Source organism: Pantherophis guttatus, chromosome 6, assembly GCF_059756535.1.
Source record: "Pantherophis guttatus breed Tessera chromosome 6, ASM5975653v1, whole genome shotgun sequence".
NCBI lineage: Eukaryota > Metazoa > Chordata > Lepidosauria > Squamata > Colubridae > Pantherophis > Pantherophis guttatus.
In genome coordinates this window covers 41,227,951-41,246,948 of record NC_142068.1, presented here as the reverse complement: position 1 = coordinate 41,246,948, position 18,998 = coordinate 41,227,951, and the positions used below count along the sequence as shown (strand labels likewise).

Below are 18,998 nucleotides of genomic sequence, written 5' to 3'. Positions count from 1 at the left end.
AAGTATACATAATTTGTTACTTATGTTCTTAAATTTTATGTCCAGGCCAGTCTTTACACATTTTCTGAATTTCATTCATATTTGATGCTGTTATGGTCTGTCCAAAATTTACATTTAGAAGTGTCTGGGTAACAATTGCATATCTCAATTTTCTATTGGATAATCTATTCCATTTGATGATATCCAAATAGACTGATTTAATTTATACCCCGCTCGTCTGTAAGCGCAGGTTGACTTCACTAAAGTTAATTCATCTAACCCATCAACCTGGTACTGTAGAAAAAGTGACTAGGTCCATTTTTTTTCCACGGTTGACAAGATTCAAATTTGGGTTTCCTCATTAACCACTACTTAATATAAATTTCTATTAGTTGAAGTAGATATTAGCAATTAAAGAACTTTGCAAAATATACTGGAACCTATTTCTTTTGTTCCTTGGTTGATGCTACTCATGACAGTATTCCTTTTCAATCTAGTGACTCAGAAAAATGTTAACCAACCAGAGCTATGTGAATGTCAGTCATGACACATGAGAAATAGCATTAAAATCCTCAAAAGTACCAGAAACGTCATAGTTTATGGTAATAGATGGGATTATTTTGGTATGCATGCAAATTGAAGGTTTTTTCCCTGTAATTGACAAAACCTGAGTTGAGAAATTGTAATTGGTTCCTGTAAAACTGGCGATCTGCAATTATATATAAAGTCAATAGGCAAGAACGTACGTAGCTGGATTGAATTGTGCAGTCCTTTGTGTTTTCTGGTTCGCTTGCAGATGTTTCATTACCCAATTTGAGGCCACCCAGACCCAACACGAGTTTGGAGTCATTTTTGACAAATATTGGGTTCGAGGGCAACAGGATTAATGAATACATGAAATGTTTGAACTAACAATCATAGTAAATTCCGTGAGCAGGACTAGAAACTAGTTTCATTCAGAGACGGGGAAGACTTCTTTCAAAATTACGAAGCTCCTGCCCTCTCAAGACACGCCTATTGGAGAAACATAAATATGTGTCATACGCTTCCTTGTAGAGATAAATACATTGTATAGATGAGTACTTTTAGGATTCGCATTATATCAAATATCAAGACAGAAGGGAGGAAACATTTCTCTCCAATTCTACAGTGAAACTTGAAAGAACATTTATATCTCAGTTGCTCCCAATTCCGGCCTTTGCCCATAGCAACAAAGTCTATGACGTTCAGCTGCTATGGATCACTCTACACGTTTTGTAGCTCTGTATGCTGATTGCGAAACGAGAGGAAATAGATTTCGGTTGTGATTGGTCTCGGTTTTTTTTTTTTTTTTAATGGTAAAAGCCTCCCGGAAGTAGCGCTTTGGACAAGCGACAACCAAAACGGCCAAGTTAGGAGGGTGACTGGGCTTTCTCCAGGCTACCTGAGCCATGGCGGGCACGGCGCTCAAGCGCTTAATGGCGGAGTACAAGCGTGAGTAGTTAGGCTTTGTGTGCGGAAACAGAGAGATCGGGGTGGATTGAATGCCTCTCAGGTGACGCCGGCTGTAGTTTAGCCCGGTCATGCATTGACTCCTCCTGGGCCCGTGGAAATGTACTCACGACGGTTTTGCCTGGCACGGCGGAGAAAGGGGGTCGGTGGTTGCGTGTCTTAGTATCGAGGAGAAGGCTGCTATGGGAGAACAGGAGGCGGCCTTGACTGGTTTGGGCTGTCGTTCCTCTTTCAGATATCCATCATCATCACCACCACAACCAATTTGCCAGGTCAAATTTTAAATTGGAGCAATGTTTTTCAAACTTGACAATTTTCAAATGTGTAGACTTCAGCTGTCATGATTCCCCAGCCAAGTATGAAAAATATTGAACTGAGAGCCTTGGTGGCGCAACGGACTAAAGTGCTGTTAAGTAGCACTTAGCTGCCAGCTGCTTGCAATTACTGCGAGTTCAAATCTCACCAGGCTCAAGGTTGACTTAGCCTTCCATCCTTCCGAGGTAGGTAAAATGAGGACCCGGATTGTGGGGGCAATAAGATGACTTTGTATAAAAAGAACACCGCTTAGGGGGGCCAAAAAGCCCTACTAAGCAGGTATATACAAAAGTATGAAGGCTATTGCTTAACGCATTGTAAGCTGCCCTGAGTCTCCGGAGAAGGGCGGCATATAAATCGAACCAATAAATAAATAAATAAAATAGAAAGCTGGTGGAGAATTAAGCCGGAAAAATCCTGTGATTGTGGTTGTCGGCCCAGAAATTCTCTTTCTTTTATTGTTTATTGGTTCGATTTATATGCCGCCCTTCTCTGGAGACTCAGGGCGGCTTACAATGCGTTAAGCAATAGCCTTCATACTTTTATATATACCTGCTTAGTAGGGCTTTCGGCAAGCGGTGTTCTTTTTTATACAAAGTCAGCTTATTGCCCCCACAATCCGGGTCCTCATTTTACCTACCTCAAAAGGATGGGAGGCTGAGTCAACCTTGAGCCTGGTGAGATTTGAACTTGCAGTAATTGCAGGCAGCTGGTGCTAGTTAACAGCACTTTAGTCTGCTGCGCCACCAAGACTCTTGATCTGCTCAGGACTGGGGCGATTTAACACTAGAGGACAATATTCTTCTGCCTCTGGTCTGAGTGATAGAATAAATGTCATTAGGTCAGAGTCACTTGGAAGATTTTAACCAGCTTGATTGCAACTTTTGAGCCTGCAAGATACTGTGCGATACTTTCAGATATCAGGAATTCTTTACATGAGGAAAGGTGTCAGGAGTTTAGTATGTGTTACCTTCTTTAAGTGTAATTTTTTTCGTATACAAATTTATCTGAAAACTAGACAACCTATGACATCATGAGTTTCAAAGTATGGGTCCTGGATGTTTTATATATTCTTTAAGTTTGTGGATTTGAAGCACCTTGATCAAAAAAAAAATGTTGTGGTATAATGCACCAGGAGCAGGAGCTACTTCCAAACTACCTGTTAGCTTCCCTAATGACTTTGCTTGTGGAAAGCTAGCAGGGAGTGTTGGAAATCATAGTCGTGAAAGCAGCAGACTATGGTGCTGCTGCATGGCAGTCCAGTAGTGCAGCAGGGGCCAATAAAAATCATCTAAAAATCCTTAAAATTTAAATTCCATGGGAAACATGGCTTCCTGTTTTTCAACACATTCTGTAAATTTACCCATTTGAGGTACATAGAACAAAAAGAATTGTTCTATGACACGCTGTTTCAACCAACGGAAGGTTACAAACAGATGTACAAGAGAGTTTTAATAGTATATACTGTAGATGGCTGTTTTCTTTTTCATACGGAAACAAATATGGAATTGTCTAGATTAGTACAGTTCATTAATCACTTTGCAATGTTTTCTTATTGAATGTGAAAACTGGTTGTGGTTGTTGAACTGCCTTTGCGGAGGACTGCTTGAAATGGTAAATGTAAAAAAAGAAAATGGCATTTCATATAAATCAACAGAGAGATTATTCCCATATTAACTGATCCTCAGAGTGTAAAGTATACACTCTGTGTAAAGAAACCAGCAATGTTTCTTGATTCAGGACTGAAGCACAGTGGTGACGCTTATGTTTTGATTACAGAACTAACCTAAGATCAGTCCTTTCCATCTTTTCACAAGTCTGAATCTTTGGAGAGTTTGTGTCATTCACCATGTGTCCTAACTGTTCATGACAAGTTCTAAGTATATATGCACAAACACAAAGTACGGTATATATGTGTAAAAGCAATAACTGTAATAGGAAACATTCTTTTATTGTTTCAGTGTCTTGTTAAATAAACTAGAGCTAGATAAATAAACTAGAGATAGCCTCCAGATGTTCTACTAATTTTTGGCAGCATAAACTCTTGTAAAGGATAATGGGAAGTTTAGTCTAAAAATAATACCTGGAGAACTCTATATTAGCTATCTCTGAGGTAAATGGAATGAAATTGATGAATGCAATGAACTCCGTATATTGTAACCTTGTTCAGTTTTGCCTTGAAATGTGATTAACTATAAATATCAGGACTTCATGATTGACAGTCATGTATTCTATCAGTTAACCATTAGTCCATATGTATAGAGGGCCATGATTATTCAGTATAAAAAAGTCATAATTAAATGGTCTTTTGAATTGATGTTGCATCTTTTCCACTAGAGAGAGCAATAGCTCCTCTTTTCACTTTGGTTGGTGTCTCTCATTCTCTTTTTCACCTACCTTTCTACTTACTTTTTTTCCCTAAAAAAATATTGAGGAGCTAAATTTTTGGATGAAGATGAGACATTTGTTGTTAAAGATTTCACAGGAAATAGCAAATCTAATATCAATTAACAATATAGATATAGATAGAAATTAATAGAAATGTCTTGTATGCTAAAAAAAGATTGTTTTTTAACATAGATAACTTCAAAAATAAAAAGCAGGAAGCCTTTCCAGGTTTTTTAGACTACACTGCCAATGTAATTGTGCAATCATGTGCATAATGGAGGAAGATTCAGTTTATGCTTATTGCATCCCACTCTTTTGCAATTTGGGAATGTCCTCTTAAAATGTAGCCATATGTATTGTTCACTTTTACTGTAAAGATTTTCCTTTTTCTTATTTGACCATTATTACTAGGCAGAAATTATCAAGGTAATGTAATTTTCCTGGCCATCTACTTGGCCAATTTTGTTTTTATGTTCTGAAAAGTATGAAGTATAAATAAATTAATACTGAAAATGTTTATTCTTCATTTTAGAGTTGACTTTGAATCCTCCTGAAGGCATAGTAGCAGGTATGACATTCTATTTAAAAATATACCTGTATCTTGAAATTAGAAAGCCTATATTAACATAATATTTTTTTTAAATAGGGCCTATGAATGAAGAAAATTTCTTTGAGTGGGAAGCTTTGATAATGTAAGTTATTTGAATAGTGTACATTTAAATTATGGATGGACTTCCACTACTGAACATCATAAATTAAAAAATGACTTTGTGAACTTTCTAATAATCAGATTGTCAAATTTTAGAATTCTTCTGGAACACTTCAAACGTTGTTTGTCTATCCACATAAGTTACTATTATGCTTGCAAGTTTATAGAGTTCTATAATGCACTAATTTTTGTCTTAATAAGACAAGATTTTGTAAGCCACCGACAGTCGGTGGCCCTAATTATAAGTAAATAAATAATAAAAGGTAGAATTTGCTGATCAAATAGGTTTCATTTTATTTGTTTATAAATGTTTGCATTGGTCTCCTTTACAATGTCTGAAAGAATCTTCAATGTTTTCCCCAAAATAAGACATCCCCTGACAATAAGCCCAATCGGGCTTTTGAGCGCATGGCAATAAGGCCAAGCACTTAATTCAGGGTTCAAAAAAAAAATAAGACAGGGTCTTATTTTCGGGGAAACACGGTAATACTATAGAAGCATTATACCGGTAATAGCTTATATAGCATACAGGAACCCAAGATGTATTGTAGGTATGAAGATGCCAGTTTATCTTCATGGACAAATTTATAATATGGAAGGAGAATTTCATTGATGTATTCTCTTTTACCTAATACAATCATTGCAAAATGCAATTTGAATACAAAAGATGAAATTACTTAGCAAATTTCTAATGCATAGTTTTTAGTTTCTTATATTTTGTTTCCCACCAGTTACTCAGTTTATTGTTATTAAAATAATGCCATGAATGACTTATAGTGTTCCTGACTACAACTGCCTTCAGCAATGAGCTAAGAGACAGGAAGCACTCTTTGAATATAGATCTGCTCTTTCAGGAGATGGTATAGTCCCATCCAAAACAGACTGTCCTGTTTTTTTTAATCAACCGCACTTATATTTTGTCTGGATTAAATTTCAGCTTGTTCTTTTGTATCTATGTTATTACTGAATTTAGGCAACACTGGAAGGGTACCAACTGCTTTCTTAGAATGTGTTGGTGAGGAGCAGCAAAGTGGGTATCATTAGCATACTGATGGAACTGTACTTCGAAGCTCCAGAGAATCATCTTCTGTGGTTTCATGTAGATGTTGATGCTAATAGATACTATTGAACCTTGTAGCACAGAGTAGGTCAGTGCTGTTTTACTGATTCAGACTTGCCAGATCCACTGCAAAATAATGTAATTAAAATCTAGCCTTCTAAATGTTTCAGGAAAAATATAATAGATATAATAAAACTCCAAGTGATCTAGAACAGTGGTCCCCAACCTTTTTATCGCCACGGCCCGCTGAGCGCGCGCAGGGGTGGGGGCACGGCCCAGGAGCTTTTGCGCACGGCCCATTGCGCACGGCCCAGGAGCCTTTGCGCTGCAGTGTTCATGTCCCCCGGCCGCTGCGCGGCCCGGTGCCAGGTACTCCACGGCCCGGCACCGGTCCGCGGACCGGGGGTTGGGGACCACTGATCTAGAAGGAATAACACATCTGTATTTCACAGACATACCCTGTTTAGTTTTTGACTAGGACATTCACCAAGTTGAAAACCATTTCAGAGCCATGCCAACATCATGACTGGCTGTAGGATGGTTCATTAGCAGAATTCCTACCTTTCTTGGCCATTCAAATGCAGCAACATGTACTCATAAATAGTGGACTGGTGGATGGAGTACATGGTCAACAAGAATTCATATAAAGTAAGGCTTTTGGAAGCATTTAGAAGAGATATCTATGGAGATTCTCAGTCATCCAGGTCATCTTCAGAACTGAAGAAGCTTCTTGGATGAGAAGCAAAACGTCTTTATTTATTTAGAAGAGATGTTTTGGAAAGAGAATGTGAACAAAGTAGCTTTCTTTGAAGCATTAAAGCCATGTTTTTTGCAAGACTCACATGGATGCTTCAGAAGATCATTCTGGCTTTCTCTGTTTGCTAGGAATACAGAGTTACAAGTCTCATTCTGTGAGGAAGCAATGCTGTCTGACAGTGGTGAAATTCAAAAATTTTCCCTACCAGTTCTGTGGGCGTGGCTTGGTGGTCGTGACTGGCGGGCATGGCTTGGTCATGTGACCTAGAAAACCAACTATCACACTTTACACAAAAATAACACAAAAGCTACACAACTGACTCACACACAATGCAAAAGCAGCTGGACTCCACACAAAATGGCCCCTGCAACAAGCAGGAACCTCACAGAGTCACAGAGAACTCAAAAACAAACTATCACACTTTACACAAAAATACCGGTTCGGGCAATAGGTAGTAAAAAAATGGTTTAAAAAGTAAAAAAAATATTCCAATGATCGCGCAGCACAGCTGATCGTGGGAACTTTTTTTTTCTTTTTTAAAGCATTTTTTTACTACCTATTTGCCCGAACCGGTAGTAAAAAAATGCTTTTAAAAAGTTAAAAAAAAAAGTTCCGACTATCAGATGTGTCGCGCAATCGTGGGAACTTTTTTTTTTTACTTTTTAAAGCATTTTTTTAGTACCGGTTCGGGCGAACGAGTAGCATTTTTACTACCGGTTCGGGTGAACTGGCCTGAACCGGTAGCATTTCACCCTGCTGTCTGAGATATACAGTCTTGGGACGTTTGATCTGCAAGCAGGGAAACTTCCTGATGGTGCAACACACTGTTTTTCTTTCATAGTCTACCTGGGCAAAGTGAATATCTTCCCATCTTCAGCTTTCTGAAAAAGGTTGATAGAGAGGGGAGAAACCTCTTGGACATTTGCTCTGCAGTAATAATAGTGTTAAACAAAGGATCCGAAAGATTTGCAATCACAGGTTTTCTCTTTGAAAATGTATTTTTCTCTTGGCATTTGACTTTTTTCTTGACTTTTTGTATTTGTGGGGCTTTAAAATTGCACAAGCGCAATATATTATAGAAATACTAAAATAAATTAAAGATCATAATTAAGTAACTGACCTGTACATTCAAATCAAATTATGATCAAAGGCCAATATAAAGAGAATGGGGTACAATCAATTTAAAGACCTATAGACCAGAGGTGGGCAACTATGGCCCTTTTATGACTTGTGGACTTCAATTCCCAGAATTCCTGAGCTAACATGGCTGGCTCAGGAATTCTGGGAGTTGAAGTCCACAAGACATAAAAGGGCCATAGTTGCCCACCCCTACTATAGACCATGTTTTTCAACCTTGGCAACTTTAAGATGGCTAGACTACAACTCTCAGAATTCCCTAGCCAGCATCAGGGTTAGCAACCTTAGCAACTTTAAGATGGGTGGACTTCACCCAGAATTCCCTAAACAGCATGGCAGTTAGCAAGCTTAGAAATTTTAAGGTGGGTGGGCTTCAACTATGGCTGAGAAATTCTGGGAGTTGAAGTCCACCCATCTTAAAGTTGCTAAGGGTTGAGAAACACTGGCATAGACAATACATCAGAGTCTAAAAATATTCATAATGATAAAAAGCTAAAAATATACAACAGAAATATAAAAAGTTATTCACACAGTTCATGTATTATTGTTACAGTACTATGTTTACAACACTAAATAGGAATATATATATAACTTGCATAAAAACTATATAGTTTTAAAAAATCAAGACTATTGTACAAGTGGTCCTTGATTTATGACCACAACTGGGCCCCAAATTTGCATTACTTTGCAAGGCAGTTGTTAAGTGAGTTACATTCCATTTTATGACCTTTTTTGCCACAGTTGTTAAACAAATCATGTCATTAAGCACATATGGGTTTCCCCATTGACTTTGCTTGTCTGCTGGCTAGGAAGGTTACCCAATAGTGATCACATACCCCTGGACAGTATTACAACAGTCATAAATATATGTTAGTTGCCAAGTGCCTGAATTTTGATCATGTGACCATGTGCCATTGTAACTTTAAATGGTCACTAAATGAATACAAGTCGAAGACTATCTGTAATAGCCTTACTTGAAATGATTTCCAAAATATGAAAAAAAAGTCATGCAGAGTTGCTGTTGATCATTTGCTTAATAATTTGTTTCTTCCATATCTAATAAACGATGCATTTAGAATCTCATGCAAGTTTCTAAAGTATGTAAATACCCATCTTTCTTCCAACAAATGAATTAATTTGGCTATTAAATTAGATTATGATTGTGAATAGTGTTGTATGCAAATAAATGCATTGCATTATATGCAAACTAAAATGTTTTTTCTATTTCTTATCAGAATATTTTAGATTTGGAATTGATGATTTGTTTAAATCTTAGTGTTCATTATCATAACAATGTAGGCCCCGGTCATTGTTGGAACTTGGTTTAGCCTACAGCTAATTTTTAAAATAATAAGTACAACTTTAATCCAATATCTCCAAAGGTTATCTAGATATATAATTATATGTTTTACTTTATATGATATGTGAGTTTGTTTCAACTTGGAATTCCCCTTTGTGCATTAGGAAGTGGAAGGGGTGGGACAAAATGAAAACAGAAGAAATAAGCTTCCTATGAACACAAAACACTGATTATCTCATTAACTGGCTTCATGTAAATGTTTGCCTATTTAAGTATATCATTGCACGAACATTCTCCACCTTTTTATTTTCTTTAATAATATTTTAACTTTGTATAATGCAAGTTGTAGTCAAATGTTTTGTGTATATTCCAGGATACATGTATTATCTGATGACTGCATAAAACTAATATTCTGAGGTGTTCCATTTTGTCTCTTGTTATTTAAGATGAAATCATTGACTTATAATGAAAATTCTAAAGAGATGGAAAGAGAATGCAGACAGTTGGTCCAAAAACTACCCTTTTAGTTTTTTAGAAGCATTTACAAAATGCATGTTAAATATAAAAATAATATAAGATAATATTTATGTGAAATTATCAATATTTCTACCACATAAATTTAGTTTTAAACAAGATCTTCTACTTGAATGAATACTATAATAAGATTCTATCAAATGATATCAGTTTCATTTCAAGTGATGAAATTTCAGTGTATGAAATAATTGCAAACTACAACTTCAGTTGAGGTTAGTTTTTTTTTTTCTTTCTATTTTGCTTTTGTATGGTGGGCCAAACTAGAATACAATAACATAAATTTGAAAATTGCTTAGTGTGCAATATAGAAGCCTATATTCCATGCCTGGCTGCAATGTAATATACTCTTTGTAAGTGAGTACACCCAAATGAGTATAATGATGCTTTATTTTGAACAAATATATATTCTTCGATACAATTGCAATTATATCTGATACAGCTGAGAAGATAAAAGTTGGACTGGGATATACTTGGAAAGAATTAAAATTAGAATTAGCAATTAGAAAATTAGAATTACAAAGATTCAAAGCTGTTTATGTAAATAATATTCAAGTTATATATTGTACTTTAATAGATACAGTATATTTTTACATTGTCTTAAGGAATATGAAGATGTATTAGTGGGAAATATGATTTAAATTGGCCTTTTCCCTCCTAAATAAATAATATAAATTATTGGGGCAGAGTAATCATATCTGGATATGCTGTTGGAGACACGCACAGAAGAAATATGGTGAGAGTTAAAAAGTTCAGGATAGGAAAACGGAATCAGTATTGTACCACTAGGTTCTCAAAAAAATTTGAACTTGAGAATAGGGCTTAATTATGTTGGATGAAGATACTATATTGGACACAGGATAGCAATAAATGTAAAGCCAAGTGAAAGAAATGATGACTTTGTTAAAATAAACCTTTAAGGGAGTACATGGCAGATTTATAAGAGAAATGCAAAAAAACAGGAAAAAATAATGAAGTATAGTATAACCTAAGAGCTAGCCTTCCATCCTTCCAAGGTGGGTAAAATGAGGATCCAGATTGTTGGGGGCAATATGCTGACTCTGTAAACAGCTTAGAGAGGGCTATAAAAGCACTGTGAAGCGGTATATAAGTCTAAGTGCTATTGCTATATACAATAGTAATATTTTTCTCATAGTAATATAGTTCTCTACAGATAAAACTGTTAAAGAAACCTATGTGGATGCTGTATGTGTTCAGAAGCTTTCCCATTAACGATTTTAGTTGCTAGAATGTATTTATATGTTTCTAGTATTTATTATCTAAACACAATCATTTAAAAACTGAGCGTGCATTTTGGATGCATTCCTTATGGCAGTACAGCCTGCATTTCCTAATTATGAATATTGAAGTTGCTTTTATTATTTGACTTGATGGGTTAAATTTTATTGCGTACATCTTTTCATAAGGCCATTACTAAAGTTATTTTATAAGCCTTGGTTATTTAAAATCTTTTAAATTGCAGCTTTTGACACCTTTGTCCATGTTGAATAAACAGTGTGTTCAAAGCAGCGTTTTCAGTACTTGCTAGCAATATTTCTTGACGTGCAGGTACTAAAATCTGGAACATGCCTTGGAGACAGATTGAATATAATTAAATAAACACGCCCTAGCAATTATGTAGTGTTGTGACCTTCCTTATAACTTAAATGTACAAGCTTTGATTTCTCAGCCCTTCAGCTTTTTGTTTTAGGGAAGGGGTAATGGATATGAGAAAGTTTAGCCTAAATTCCTTTAGGCTTCTTTCCTGAAATAAAATAGTCTGCTGAAATTGGTATAGATTTACTGTAGGGACTGTTTAGTGCAGAACTGTTGTGCTGTGACTATTAACTGATAATGTAATGCAGGATGATTGGTAGAGAGCAGAGACTTGCTATCTTTTTTGATAATTTCTGTTACATGTGTTTTATTTAAATGTGTACTTCAGATTTGGCAAAAGCTAAACCAAAAGAGAAAGAATTCAGTAAAAGTTCAAATCTAAGCGCTTCTTAATGTTTCAGAATTTCACTAGAACATTATGTAATTTTTATTAAAATAATTATCAATATAGAGGTGGTTCCAACTAAGAAACCTATGAATTTTATAGCACTAATCCTAGCCGTATTTGAATAAGAGGAGTCTTATACTTTAGAGAAGCTGCATTGATTTAAATCATGCAGATTCTCTTTGGATAATTGAGACTAGCACTAGTTAGGACAACACTTTCCTAATATTTAGATAGCCAGTTTTATTTTTTAAAAAATAAAAGTAAAAATTTATGGTATCATATGCAAGTTAGGGGACTTTTCTCATTTGCATCTAACTGTAACAAATATGTGTTACATATTTAGGATCTAATGTTCTTATCCCCAAGCTCTCCGTTTCACAGTCAGAATGATTCTTTTCAAGGATGAAATACTCGTAAGTTGGAAGGGCATTGTCATACTTCTGGTAAAGTTTGAATGGGATGTTTTACAGCTAGAATATTTTGACATTGAAACAATTTGTATGCCTGTAGTACATATCTTCTTTCTCAGTTAGTGGAACAGTAGAGTAGGTTAATGTGTTTTTTTTCTTATTTCAAGTTGGAAATGAATTTCACTATTACTATTACATGAAAACATACCTTACATTTAATATACAGTAAAGCTTTGAAATGCTACAGATTGTACATAATTCATGTGTAGCTAATTTAATATTCGTTTATTTAAAAGTATTAAATAGCCCCAGACGTTAAAAAGCTTATTTGTTTGTTTGTTTATTATTTATTTATTTATTTATTTGCTTCTAGGGGTCCAGAAGACACCTGTTTTGAGTATGGAGTTTTTCCTGCTATTCTGAGTTTTCCTCTTGATTATCCTTTAAGTCCTCCAAAGATGAGGTTCACATGTGAAATGTTTCATCCCAACAGTAAGTTTTGCCAGTAGATGATGCACTGTGTTTTCATATCAATAAAAAACCCTATTAAGTCTATGTAGTCTAGTATTTTATTCATTTAACCTTTCCCCCCTAAATTATGGCAATCTGAGTCCTTTTTTAAAAGAGATATGGACTTTTTCAACATCAATTAGGATGTAGATTTTAAATTATTTACTTTTTTTTTAGGATTTTGCTTAACTGTTTTGCTCACATTTAATTGATAAGTAATTCTGCACTTGTAAATTCATTTTTGTTATGAATTAAATAGATGTTTAATCTTAGTGATTGCATCTAGCCAACAGTTGATAATATTTTTCTCTTTGACGAGCAGCATACAGAGATGAGGAATGAAGGTTATGTAACACCTGGCTGTACTTCAGAATACTTTTTCTAAACCAAGATGTAATTCCACAAGTGAACTAGGCTGAAGAAAAAAGTTTAAAAATAGTAAATATATTACATAGAGTGAATTTGGCCTAGTTTTAAGGCACTAGGCTGGAAACCAAGAAACTATGAGTTCTAGTCCTGCCCTAGGCATGAAAACCAGCTGAGAGAGAGACAGTCTGTGTTTGACACTTAACAACTCTTGACAACTCTCCGTGTTGACACTTTCCTGAAAGAGCAGGATCATGAGTTGCAGGTCCTCCTAGATTATTGACCACTGTTGGATAGGTACAGTGGTGGGTTGCCCCCGGTTTCTATAGAACCGGTAGTAAAACCGGCGTGAGGCTCCACCCACTGACCCTGACGTCATGAAAACGCTTCTGCGCATGCGCAGAAGAGCGCAAGCAAAGCGAGCGCGTGCCCCCGGCCCCGTTGCGAACCAGAAGTAAAGGTAAATAGAACCCATCCCTGGATAGGTAGGTTGAAACTGAAACCAAAATCCTTTACTGATTCATTAGTGATAGATCTACCTAGAGCAGGATAATCTTTCCATTATAAGTTCTGCATATTGCTTGCTTGGTTTATTGCAATTCTCTATAAATGGATTGTCTTTGAAAACTGCAATTAGTTCAAAATGTGATCGCTCTTTCAAATTCCTTATAATTGTATAACACCTGTTTTGTCACTAAACTGGTCACCAGTAAGATTCTGGGTAGAATTCAAAGTGTGGACTTGACGCCAAAGGTTGTACAAAACTGGTTTCTCTGCATACAAACATCTACTCTACTTGTCCAGGGAACAGATGTTGCCAACATCTTTAATAGTTTCCTAGGCAGGGCAAGCTGAAGTGGACATGATCTTGTAAGCCATGTTTCTTAATTGTCGTCCTCTATTACAGAATAATCTCTCTGGAAATTAGGCTGGCACTCACATTGTTAGGTTTCTGCAAGATATTAAAGGCAAGCTGTTCCAGAGAGCTGTGGAACTGAATGCCTACCACTACACATACTGTAATACAGCATATTTTTGTTTTTAAACCGATAAGTTGTTTATACTAATAATATATTAATACAATAAAAACAGTAATATCAACTATTAATAACATAACATCATAATAACTATTAAACATAACATCATCATTGTATATATAAAAATATTTTTAAAATTCCCTTCTCATCCTATAGGTGGTATGTGTCAGTCGCAATCTTGGGTCTTCTACCAGTGGCTTGGGAGTTGAGGGCTTTGCGTAGTATCTTAGCTCTTTGTAGCACTGCACTCTTTTAGACAAATAATTCTTTATGTTCCTGGGATCTTCTGGAGGCACTATTCCACCTTAGGAGTCACATCCTCAAGTGCTCCTGTCACTACTAGGACCATTTTGGCCTTTACTTTCCACATCTCTCTAGTTCCTCCTTCAGCCCCTGGTAATGGATGGATGGATGGATGGATGGATGGATGGATGGATGGATGGATGGAAAGAGAGAGGCATCTTCTTAAAAATATATATTGGAACTTTATAATGTGACATCTTTACCTGCTATGCTTACATTGCCTCTATAGAAATCTTTCAAAGTTTTCTTTTCCTTTTTATGAAGTTTGGCTGTAGCATTTAGCTTTAGACATGTGTTGTAAGCCAGCTAGACTTGTACTAACTTAGTGGCCATACAGATATTTTAAATAAATAATTAAAAGGGAAGCACCCAGTTTTTTATTTATTAAATTTCTATGCCTTCTTTTATCTTAAATTTTATCCTAGGGCTATGAAAAGGGAGTAAACATATCAGCTTAAGTATAGCAATTAACAATTTGCAGTTACACAATAGTATAAAAGTTAGATAATATTAAATTTGAAACCTGGAAAATGTGTTTTTTCCCCAGAATTCAGGAATTTCATTAGTAATATTTATTTACTGCTTGGTCTACCGTCAGTGCCACAATCAAACAAACAGTACCACAGAAAAATACAAGAGTGATGGTTAGATTTATTGGGAACTTTTGTTGAACTATGTGTCAATATGGTCACTAGTAGTTGAACTTGATTGAAGGGGGACTTTATTGTTAATATTCAAAATATAAACAAGAAAGATAAACATCTTCCATGTTGCATTCATTTCTAGTTACTATAGGCACCAAACACGTTCAATTGGACTTTTCATTGAGATTTAGTTTTACAATATGAACTCTTAATTCTTAATTTTAGCAAACAACGTGTTTCAAAATATATTTTGATTTTAGCGAATACTATTTTGTGAATGTTACTAAAAACAAAGACAATAAACAATATAAACATTAGAAGAACATTAGCCATTAATAATTGTTCTATCCCATTTATAAATTCCCAGATGTAATTTATTTTAGGGAAAATCATTTGCAGAATGAACTCAGTTCTAATGATTTTAGTCAGTTTTCTTGGGAGCAGTATAGAAGTATCATCGCCTTCTTCCAACATGTTTTTGACACTTCATTCTAGCCTACAGCCATGGTATTCCTTGGTATTCTATGATTCAGATACCATATGCACCAGGCCTGACCCTGTTTAATTTTCAAGTCCAGACTAGATCAGCAAATTGCTACTATTTACTGAAGCTAACTTATTTTAAATGCAGCCATAATTTTACAAAGCCAATTCTACACTTATTAACTCATAAAGACAGAGTTTCCCTCTTTTTTGTTGATATCTTGCTATTTTATGATGAAACTGGTATTTGCCCCAGTACATGTTCACTGTCTTGCATTCTTCTTCACTTCTTTTATCTGTCAACTTTATTAATCCTATAAACAGCTACTTAGCTATAAATTACTATGCCATTCTCTGACAAAAATGAAAATATATAGGAAAGCTATAGTGATGTTTAACTCCAGCCTATAGAGAACTAGATTAGAATTGAAAGAGTATATAATTGCTGTCAGATTTCTCAACAAATGTGTTAGATGACATAGTTTCCATCCTTGATGGTAAAACTCTTTTTGTTGTTGTTAATATAGTCTCAAAATATAATTCTGTTAACAATTTTTATTCAATCAATATTGCACTAACTTGAAAAATTCTTCCCATTTTAATCTTCTCAGTTTATCCAGATGGGAGAGTTTGCATTTCCATTCTCCATGCTCCTGGAGATGATCCAATGGGCTATGAGAGCAGTGCAGAACGATGGAGTCCTGTGCAAAGTGTGGAGAAGATCCTCTTGTCAGTGGTTAGCATGCTAGCAGGTATGAGAAAGGATAGCATTCATAGAGACAGTGGTGAAGATAAAACACAAATTACTAGACTTTTCTAGAACATTTTATCTCCCAAGTTGTTTAATCTAGATGAATGGTTACACAGTTGGTCTCAGTAATGTTAGGCACTATGAAGAATTAATCTGAGGTCTTTTTGCTAAACTGCTAGAAGGCCAAGTTTAAAGGGCCATTCTTGAAAGTTAACGAAATAATTAAGAAACTTTATTTTAGATATTTGGTTCTGGCTTATATTGCAGAGTGACACAAAATTAATAGAAACATTTTATTTTATTATTTTCATAATGCTTTTCATTATGCTTACAGGAAGTTATTTAAGTGCATAAAGTGCCTCTTTAAGTGGTTTGAAAGAAATATCAAGGCATTTTCAGCAAACTACAGTCTGAAGTTTCCTTTTTCTCCTTACATGTGGATGTAGGAAGTTAGATATAAACAGATGAAATCAAATATCAAGGCCACTTGTACTTGTAATGTCAAGACATAGTATGGCATGGGGCCTGAATCAAAATTAAAAGAACTTTATGTAGTTACTAAAAAAGAAGATTCTGATAGCTTGTATTATTGTAAGTGACTGGAGTTATTGTACTCTATACTTTTGGAACAATGCATGGAATGAAATAAATTTTGGAATTCTTGACCTTATGTATGTTTTACTTCAGTGTGTGTGGTTCTTTTAATGAGAAACACTGTAAGCAGATATTATTACTGTATTTTCCCCTGTTGATCAGCCTTTCATTTTTCCCACTTTAGAGCCAAATGATGAAAGCGGAGCCAATGTGGATGCTTCTAAAATGTGGCGAGAAGACAGAGAACAGTTCAACAAAATAGCCAAACAAATAGTCCAGAAATCACTTGGTCTTTAAAAAAAAAATCAAACAAAACACCTGAAACTCTTGACAATCTTCCTGTTGAACATTTTATAGACAGAGGCTGTGAGCAGAACTCTTGAGTTGGTACCAAAAAACAAATCGTGCAAAACTGTTCATGAATTTTTGCTCCTCTCTGTATATAAGCATGCATCAATCTTTTTACACTTTGGAAGAAAAATCTTTCTCAATTTAAGACATACCAATAGATGGGACGCAAGTACTGTAGAGCTGTAATCCGTTTCTATTAGTAAAAACTTAAGTCTCTGCAGTTATATCTGTAATATCATATTACTTTTCATCACAGTACCATTCACCTTGTGAGTAGTAGGATTGAGATGATCTGTGAATATCTTACTACTTAGAAAAGTATTGAAATATTGTTAGTGCAAGCTGTGTGTCACCAATGAGAATTATCCTTTTAAGGATTATTATTTACATAATCTCATTTAACTAAAAAAAAAAAAAAGAATGTTGACCATCAAAATGTTACACAATAAAGTGAACTATCTTTGTCCTGGGGAAGAAGTGGTCAGTGTAACCTTACTTTCTGTTATAGCATTCTGCTTGCCTAAATTAAAAACATTTTATGTGATTGAACATGAAGATATTCGAAAGGAATATAGTTTCTTCTGAAACAAATTGAACTGGATATAACTCCTATAAACTCAATGTTAGTTGAACAATCATTATTCATTAAAAGATATTTGATTTCTCTGATTGGAAGTCCCATCCATGATATTTACAATAAAGTGATGTATGGCAGAAGAGCATTCTTTTTCCAAGCTAATCTCTAATATAAATACTTTTAAATCTAATATTGTCTACTCAGCAGTTCTAACGGAAATAGGATGACCACAATTTAGTATGCTGAAGAAATATTTGACTTCTAATATCAGTCATTCTTGTAATTTCCTGAGGGTAAAATTAAAGGGAATGCACACACACAATTCCTCTATTCATTGATTTAGTTGGGCAGCAGTAAGGAACAAGTTTTTAAAGGCTATTTCATGTTTATTGCAGAAATCCATTACATAAGAGGATGCCAATTGCTCTACATCTATTATTATGTAGAGTTCAAATATATTATGTAAGGAATATCTTTAACAACTGAATTAGCCTTAAACTATACTTAAATGTTTCAGTTCAATCAAATCGGTGTTTCACATTTAAATCAATGTTTTGTAGATTTGCAGTCTGTGCAGTTTGTGATTCAATGAAATACATTTTTTGAATTTACTTCATGTAATTTTTATACAGGTAGTCCTTGACTTGCAACAGTTCATTTAGTGACCACTCAAGGTTAAAACAGCACTGAAAAAAATGACTTACGACCATTTTTTATACAGACAATTCCATTGATATAATTTATTATTTATTTAAAACATCCATTTAGTCACCCATCTTATAACAAACTCTGGCAGCTCCCATTCAAAAATTAAAACAACATAAAAATGTTTCATTCAGGGCTTCCTGCAGAATGTTGCTTGCTCTTCAGTATGAATTTCCTCAATAAACACATAGTAGGAAAAGATGGATAGCCATACAAGTTACCATTATATCTACTGCTGTACTATGAAGCTGTGTCATCTTGAAACGAGGACACTTTAATAAATGCTTTCATAATGAAGGCAAACTAATTGATACATTCACAAGCAAGTTCAGAGAGCACTAAGGATCCCACATTCACTTTAGGTCGGGTGTCAAACTCGTGTCATCCCATCGTATCGCAACTTTTTTCCCCTTCGCTAAAAGAGGTGGGGGTGGCCAGTGCGGGACGCATCCAGCTCATGGGCTGAGAGTTTGACACCCCTGCTTTAGGTTATATTTTGTTAAATGTGTTTATGGTGATGCAATATCCCTACTATTGGAAAGGCATGATCCGGTAGATTATTTGAAAGGAGGAAAAGTCATTGTATGGTATAATT

General features: G+C 35.1%; 1 protein-coding gene across 2 annotated transcripts; it reads left to right on the top strand.

Annotated features, from left to right (window-relative positions):
• Positions 1-1,066: 1,066 nt before the first annotated feature.
• UBE2G2 (ubiquitin conjugating enzyme E2 G2) lies at positions 1,067-17,835 on the top strand. Of its 2 annotated transcripts, XM_034439615.3 has the most exons (6): positions 1,067-1,452; positions 4,706-4,741; positions 4,820-4,865; positions 12,456-12,574; positions 16,037-16,177; positions 16,955-17,835. In XM_034439615.3, exons 1-6 carry the CDS (start codon positions 1,410-1,412, stop codon positions 17,065-17,067), a joined length of 498 nt encoding a protein of 165 aa, XP_034295506.1. In that variant the 5' UTR covers positions 1,067-1,409; the 3' UTR covers positions 17,068-17,835. The 2 variants fall into 2 exon arrangements, with proteins under 2 accessions (XP_034295506.1, XP_087728852.1); XM_087872726.1 differs by lacking the exon at positions 4,820-4,865 and having other exon boundaries at positions 1,246-1,452.
• Positions 17,836-18,998: the final 1,163 nt, after the last annotated feature.

Coding starts and splice junctions, on each gene's coding strand:
- UBE2G2 (XM_034439615.3), top strand. CDS start 1,410: ATGGCGGGCACGGCGCTCAAGCGCTTAATGGCGGAGTACAAGC. Junction 1,453..4,705: donor CTTAATGGCGGAGTACAAGC/GTGAGTAGTTAG, acceptor TCTTCATTTTAG/AGTTGACTTTGAATCCTCCT. Junction 16,178..16,954: donor AGTGGTTAGCATGCTAGCAG/GTATGAGAAAGG, acceptor TTCCCACTTTAG/AGCCAAATGATGAAAGCGGA.